Source organism: Juglans microcarpa x Juglans regia, chromosome 4S, assembly GCF_004785595.1.
Source record: "Juglans microcarpa x Juglans regia isolate MS1-56 chromosome 4S, Jm3101_v1.0, whole genome shotgun sequence".
Taxonomy (NCBI): Eukaryota; Viridiplantae; Streptophyta; class Magnoliopsida; order Fagales; family Juglandaceae; genus Juglans; species Juglans microcarpa x Juglans regia.
The window spans coordinates 15,534,864-15,543,331 of NC_054601.1; the positions used below are offsets into that span (position 1 = coordinate 15,534,864).

The 8,468-nt window shown below is 34.3% G+C and overlaps 1 protein-coding gene across 1 annotated transcript; it reads left to right on the forward strand.

Annotated features, from left to right (window-relative positions):
* The first annotated feature begins 6,662 nt into the window (after positions 1-6,662).
* Positions 6,663-7,725, forward strand: LOC121263675. Its single transcript, XM_041166705.1, has one exon. The coding sequence runs from the start codon at positions 6,807-6,809 to the stop codon at positions 7,380-7,382; it is 576 nt and encodes a 191-aa protein (XP_041022639.1). The 5' UTR covers positions 6,663-6,806; the 3' UTR covers positions 7,383-7,725.
* Positions 7,726-8,468: the final 743 nt, after the last annotated feature.

Consider the following 8,468-nt stretch of genomic DNA (forward strand, 5'->3'; position numbering starts at 1 on the left):
GTTGCATGCCAGAAAATTAGCTAAATAGGGAGTATGTACGTATGAATAGAGGCATGCATCAGATAACGAGGTGCCCCACATCATGTAGAAAGCCACGCATGCTTCTCTCTCTCTCTGCATATCATTTTCTTAATTATCTAACTAGGATGATTAATTTGACTGACCCCAAACCCCACCCCTTTCTCTTTTTATTAATCTTTAATTTGCGTAATGTCTTGTAAAATATCATATGAAAATCAGGACATAATTTCAAAGCCTAATTTACCAACAATTTTCTTACCTCTTTAATCTTTAATCAACATTGGACGTAAGGTCAGTAGGCATTGAATTTGACGCCTCCACAGAATCAGCAAAGTTCGGGTCTCCAACAGTTCTATTCATAAAAATTTAAAACAAAACAAGTCAAATAAAGTTACATAACATTATCATCTTTGTGCAAGCCAAAGGAAAAAGAGGAACACAATTTTGCAACTTGTGGATGAGACTGGACTTACTTTGACAAATACTGAATAGATTGGAAAGGCTTTTACTCAGTTTTATAGGGGCTTGTTTACAACCTCTGAGCCTACTCACATTGAAAAATTTCTTAATGCAACTAAAAGGAAAGTAACTCAACAGATGAATAACATGTTACTTTTACCTTTTAGCAAAGAAGAAATTAAAGATGCAATCTTTCAAATGGGCCCATACAAGGCTCCATGTCCAAATGGATATGGAGCTTACTTCTATCAAAGATATTGGTCTGTGGTAGGAGATGAGATATGTGAGGCCATTTTATCTTTTCTAAGTTCTGAGCAAGACATGTTTGCTATTAACTACAAATACCTTGTGATGATACCAAAGCATAACAACCCAAAGAATATTATTGAGTACAGACCAATTAGCTTATGTAATGTGTTGCACAAAATAGTTACAAAGCTCTTGGCCAATCGAATGAAAGAAATCATGCCTACCATTATATCACAGAATCAATGTGCATTTATTCCAGGAAGACTAATTTCAAACAATATCTTAGCAGCATATGAGACACTTCACACTATGAAAACAAAGTTACCTGGTAATAAATGATATATGGAAATGAAATTGGATATGAGCAAGGCCTATGATAGGATAGAATGGAGATTTCTTAAAGAAGCAATGCTCAAAATGGGATTTGATAAAAAATGGACTGAACTGATTCAAAGGTGTATAACTTCATCATCATTCTCAGTTTTACTTAATGGGGCATCTCAAGTAGTGTTTAAACCATCAAGGGGATTAAGACAATGTTGTCCATTATACCTTTTTTTATTCATAATTTGTGCTGAAGCATTAACTGCTAAACTGATCCAAGCAGAACATAAGTGTATAATTTCAGGGGTTCCATTGGCAGGAGGGTGGATAAAGATGAACCATGTGTTCTTTGTAGACGATAATCTACTATTCTGTAGGGCCTCTCCACAAGAATGGGCAGGATTGAATCATATTCTACATGATTATGAATTGGCTTCTGGACAACAACTCAACAGACAGAAAACCTCACTGTTTTTCAGCACAAACACCAAGCAATTGACTAGAAATTATCTCATGGAAGTTGCTGGTTTAAGAGCTTCTAATAATCTTGAAAAGTGCTTGGGATTGCCATCTTTCATTGGAAGGTCAAAACTCAGGGAATTCCAAGGCATTGTTGAAAGAGTAAGTAAGAGAATTGAGAATTGGAAGAACAAGTTTCTGTCACAAGCTAGCAAGGAGATTTTAATTAAGGCTGTCATTCAGGCTTTTCCTACATATAGTATGAGTGTTTTTTCATTACCTAAGACACTATGCTATAAACTAAATGCTTTAATAGCAAATTTTTGGTGGGGTTCTCATGCAAATAATTCCAAAGTTCACTGGAAAAACTGGTAGAGTTTGAGTTTGAGCAAATCAGAAGGAGGAATGGGATTTAGGGATTTAGTGAGTTTCAATTAAGACCTACTAGCTAAACAGGTTTGGAGACTTCTTACTCAATCATCATCACTGGCAGCTAGAATAATGAAAGCAATCTATTTCCCTAGCTCATCCATTCTACAGGCCAAACTTGGATCAAGACCCTCATTTGTTTGGAGGAGCTTATACTCAGCAATTGACATAGTTAAAGAAGACTGCATATGGAGAGTAGGAGATGGAAAAAAATTAAAGTGTAGACTGATAAATAGATCCCAACAACTAGACTATGCAACATTCAATCACCAATGAGAGTTCTGTTAGGTAATGCAAAAGTGGCAAATTTAATTAATCACAACAAGGGATGGTAGGACATACAGTTACTAAGAGAGGCTTTCAATGAGGTAGAGATCAAAGAAATACTTAAAATACATGTGTCACAGTGTGATAGAGAAGATAGGCTGGTATGGAAAGCCACAGCAAAATGAGATTTTTCTGTGAGAAGTGCATATTACCTGTATAAACAGTAACAACAAAATCAAAGGGGGGAATCTTCTACTAAAAGGGATCAAAGGGAATTATGGAAACAAATTTGGAAGCTACAAACAAAGAATTCTGTCAAAGTATTCATTTGGGGTGCCATTACTGATGCTTTACCAACAAAACAGAATTTGCACAAAAGAAAGATTACAGCTGACCCATTATGCCCCATCTGTCAAAATGCAACTGAAACATCTGCTCATATTCTTTGGTCATGCCCATCTGCACAAGATGTTTGGGGGTTAGGAAGCAGGAAAATTCAGAAAGCTACTTTTATAGATGCAGACTTTGGTTCCATTTTTCTTAGCTTGCTTCAAAGAATAGACCAAGAGGAGATCAATTTATTTACAGAAACAGCAAGGAAAATATGGCAGTGGAGGAACAAATGGACTTTTGAAGGAAATTTCCAATCCCTAGAAGCAATAACCAACGGAGCTAAGCAATCACAACAGGATTTCAAACAGATACAAATACAGCAAGAAGGTATGCACAGGAGGATGCAGCAACAACCTAGCAAACAATGGATTGCACCACCATATACAAGGCTCAAACTTAACTGGGATGTAGCTATCAGAAAGGAAGACAACAGAATTGGAATTGGAATGGTTATTTGAGATAGTGAGGCTGAAGTTTTAGCTACCTTAATGCAACCAATTCACTTTTGTTCAAAGCCAAATATTGTAGAAGCTAGGGGCTTACTCACAACTGCAAGATTGTGCAAGGAACTGAACCTACAAGATGTCATTTTCAAAGGGGACTCAAATCTGGTAGTCAATGCTATGAGACAAGCACAATACAAAATGGGATACTAAGCAGTTTGGTGGAGGATACTAAGGCCACATTGCTAGATACAAACTGGACAATTCAACATGTGATAAGAGATGCTAACAAAGTGGCACATCAACTAGCCAAAAAAGATGTTTCATTACCTCAAGAAACTTTTGATGTAGGCTATGTAGATACTAGTATTATGCGTCTTGTAATGGCTGAAGGCCATAACTCTCGTTGAAGTAATGAAGATATGTTCTTTTCAAAAAAAAACATCATGGATTACTAAGAGGACCATCATAGGGGCAAAAAAACATTTATGCTTGAATCACAACTTCAAAGTCTCAAATTCCCTCTATGAAAGAGGGTAAAATTCCTTAAATTTCCAAAAGAATATATTTCCCATTGTAAAGTAGTTTCAAGAAAAAATATCAACATGGCTATGAGAATATAGGCGCGATGACTATGTCCCCCACGCCCAATACGAATGTTACCTTCAAATCTCTAATGGTTTTCTTAATGCACAAAGTAACCTATATTTTACATAGGGAGGAGAGGCCCATTTATAAACGGTTTGGATAGTGAAATAAGATGGGATGATTTTATATAAAAGTTAAAAGTTAAATAAAATATTGGTAGAATATTATTTCTTAATATTATTATTGTTTTATGATTTGAAAAAGTTGAATTGTTTATTATATTTTGTATGAGAATTTGAAAAAGTTATAATGATGAGATGAGATGAGATGAGATGAGACGCTTTCACTATCCAAACGGAGCCAGTCACAAGAAACATTCTCATCCGACCAATAATATTAGAACATTTATAAATCCCAATTAACATTTTCTCGACTTTGTTAATTGACCTTACAAAGTATAGAGAGACACAACTTTAAATAGTTATGTGGGGTTTTGTCTAAAAATATTAAATCAGGCAATATTTTATGCTACAAGGCCCATATGATCTAAAAGGATAATAGATTATCTTGATAGAAGCAACTGAATAGGAAAGTCCTTGGAAATGGACAAGAAATTACTTCCCCATACTCATCCCTTTTTGCAATCTTCTGTTGGTGGAAATTCTTTCTTATGTTTGGAAAGGAATTGATGAGGCAAAGAAGATAAGATCTTACTGGAAGGTTATAGAACTGAAAAGTTTTATAGAAAGAATATGCAATTGTATGGTACTTAGCCAAAATTGTAGTTATATGGCACAAAAACTAGCTGGTCAACAGAAAATAATTTGATAGCCTTGTATGTAAGCTGGGAAGTGCTTTTAATGACAACGAGGCAAGAGGATCATTAGACTTTCTTTACCTTTAAAGTTAATAATGGACCCATTCAGTATTGAATCTCTCTCTCTCTCTCTCTCAACATCAAATAAAAAAAATAGAGTAAATCAAGGTTTCAATTCAGAATAGCAATCGGGATTTGAGAGAGACGTGCGTGCCGGAAGAGAGTAGCTGAAAGCCAATCCAAAAGAAAGAGACGTCAATGGTGGTGGAGAGTAGCCGAACTGCAGGCTGAGGAATGAGAGAGACAGAGAGTCGTCGAGTCCGTCGAGTGCGAAAATGGGGAGAGGTGGGGCTAAAGAGTCCATCGTATTCTTCTCGTGTTTTTCATAATTGGTTTTTTAATAAAACAAGTGCTAATGTGGCGGAACGCCATATTAGTGGTGTGTATAAATTCGTGTACAAAAATGATTATCTATAAGAGCATTCTTATTAGGTTTCTTAAAACTACTTTTTCCTTATAATTTGAGAAAAAATTTAGAGAATACTCTCAAAATCTCCCTTCATCCGAATCTCTATTTTAGGGAAAAGGTTTAGGGAATGAATAGTGATTTCCCATATTTGGGAAACCACTATTCATTCCCTAAATTATTTTTATCAATATTTTATTCATTTCAATTAAATTAATTCTTCTTCCAATCATCTACAATTTCTCTCATACTCATATTTGTTGTAGTTTTAAATAAAAGTTTTAAAAATAATTTAAATAACTACGAAAATATTAAAAAAAATTTAAAAATATTAAAAATAATTTAAATTTTTATTTAAAATATTCACTAGAGTAATAGTTCAAAATATAAAAAAAAAATATTGAGTAGTTATATTTGTAAATGAAAGTAATAGAAAAAAATAGTAAAGAAAGAATAGAGAAATATTATTTTAATAGAATAGGGAATGGATAGGGAATGAGATGTAGAATATTTTTTAAAGATGAGTAAAATTTAAGAAAAAATTTTAAAAAATGTACTTTTTAACTAAATTATAGGAAACTCTAACAAAATTGTTAAGAATTATACATACGTTAAACATTTATTTGTGCCGACGTGGCGTCTCTAGCCATTTACTAATGGAAGACTAACCAAATAATTGATTTAATGAAAGCCGAAAACAAATAGTATAAAAATCTCAAAATTAGTAAAATTTAATTTCTTTTGCATAAACTTAAGCAAAAAAGTATTTAATCAAGTAGAACTGTAGAAGCCCACTGGCCTAATATGCTAACAAAGGAAAATGCTAGTTTATTCCTTGGACAGTTAGTATATTTTAATTCTTTTTTAAATATATTTAAATAAGTATTTATATTTTTTTTAAATGTTTAAAGATGTTTAAAAGAAAAAGAAAAAAAAATGTACAATTACATTAAAGAGCACGTCGGTACATACTGGACTATAGAGTAGCAGAATCTTCTTAATAAATTGCATCCTTTATTAGGCGGTGTTGTTGAAATAAATTAAGAGAAATGATATTTACAGTTGTGAGTGTGTAAATACTGTGTAGTCGTTTTGAAAAAAAATGAATAAATATGGGACCTATATGAAAAGAAATTAATTTTTTAACAGTAGACCTCACTCTTTTTCAAAGCGACTGCGTAGCGTTTGTGCATTCCACGACTGTATGTAGTATTATTGATAAATTAAACCCATCTCAAACTAATCATTGATGAGATCTATTATTTTTTTAATTTTTTTATAAAATTTAAACTCTTTTCAACTTCTTTTATATATTCAGACATATATTTCAATCTATTTATATTTAAATATATTTTAATAAGATGAACAAAATATTACATATCAAATCAAATAATTTGACATTACCTCCACATCCGAACTTAGCGTAAATCACGTAAACCCAATTCATTTCAAAGTTTCTTTATCAAGCATCCAGATCTTGGCCCGTAAGAACTGTATACTTCGAGCTGCATTATAGCCGAGTAATTCATCTTGGTCGTTGGATCTTCAAGCCATCCATCAACCTTGAAATCCCAAGAAATCCAACGATACAAAATCGAACGAATGCCACGTGCTAAATCCAAGAACTCTTAAAAGGCAAAACTAGCCGTTACAATTTACTGGAGTGCGGGTCCCTTGACTTTGCCGCAACGGTCTTATTTTGTCCTCTCAAGGAATATGTCCGTTACGCTCTCAAGCTTCTCGCTCTATATCTTCCCCTTCACCTCCTCACTTCTCTTCAAACAAAATCTGCCATTTCTGCTTCGAGAACTTAAATTCGAAAGTAGCGAGTTGCTCAAATCACCACCACGATTTTTGTCTGAGATTTTGCTGATTTTTGAGAACTGCTCAAATGGGTCTCTCCATGAACACAACCCCACCAAGCTCTGTGGCTGAATCCCACTACCACACCCACAAGGTCTTCCTCTTTTGCAACTACATTCTACTAGGTGCAGCCTCCAGTTGCATCTTCCTCACCCTCTCGCTCCGCCTTTTCCCCTCCATAAGCGGGTTCTTTCTAATCCTCCTCCACATCCTCACCATCGCGGGGGCGGTCTTCGGCTGTGCAGCGGCCTCATCGGGTGGGACTAGCAGGTGGTATGCAGCTCACATGGTGGCCACTGTGCTGACAGCGATATTTCAAGGATCGGTCTCGGTGCTGATCTTCACAAGGACAGGGGATTTTCTGGGGCAGTTGAAGTCCTATGTGAGGGAAGAGGACGGCGCTGTGATACTGAAGTTGGCTGGCGGGTTGTGCGTGTTGATCTTTTGCTTGGAGTGGGTGGTCTTGACACTTGCATTTTTCCTTAAATACTATGCTTATGTTGAGCGTGATGGTGTTGGGGCTAACGGCTATGGTATGAGGAGGAGTGCTAAAGTGCAGCAAGAGGAGGACTTGAAGGACTGGCCATGGCCTTTCCAAGTCTAAACAGATCGTTTTTCGTGTTGACCAGCGATAATATCGAGTTATTGGAGTCCTCTATTTAATTTTTATGCTTTTTTTTTTTTTTTTTTTTCCATTCTATTTTGCTTTTACCCCATATGATGATTATATATATATTGGGGATGTATTTGATTTATTTATTATAAATATATGCTTTTACTGTTCTTATTAACGGATGGGACTTGAATGGCGTCGATTACCTATTTTCTCAGTGAATTTCATGTAAAGGTGGCCAAAACAGATGTTTGGGTTCTTCAATAGCAGAGACGAAAAATCTGTTGTAAACTTGGGCGTTGGTACATTGAAAGATTTTTCTGTTATATATATATATATATTAAGAGACCTGAAATAACTAAAATATCCAAAATATTAATGTTGTTTTGATAGACAACACTCTAACAGAGCTCGAACAACACAACTGATCCTACAACGAGAGAGAACATAAGTGACTACCAGGACATTAAAGTTGCTTGTAGCATACTTTTAACGAAATTTATATATATTGTGGTTGGGAAGCATCATCCCTTGTTTTTATAATTGGTCTTGTTTGTTTTATAAATAAGTTAAGATGAGTTGTGATAAAAGTTAAAAATTGAATAAAATATTGTTAAAATATATTTTTTTAATATTATTTTTGTTTTAAGCATTTGAAAAAATTGAATTGTTTATTTTATTTTGTATGAAAATTTAGAAAAATTATAATGATTAAAAAAATATTAGAGAAGATGAGTTGAAAAATTTTCTGAAAATAAACGAAGCAGAATCTCCTGTGTGACGATTTCTCTCTCCTTTAGAACCCCCATGGTGGCTAATCAGGCTACGAAATCACAAAACTTTTCTTCCATTGCTCTTGACCAGTAAGCATCATGATTGTGTAGCTATTCAAGAAAACCACACACTTGAAGAAAATGCCTATTCAGTAGCTATAATAAAGTTCGGGAATTATGGAAAATTTTGAAATACAGATTTTAAATGAGAAATAGTTCCCCCATCAACTTTCATGAACTTTATGAATAGAGTATTTCGATCATTCTTGATATATTTTCAAAATGTTGAGGAACATAGTGATCA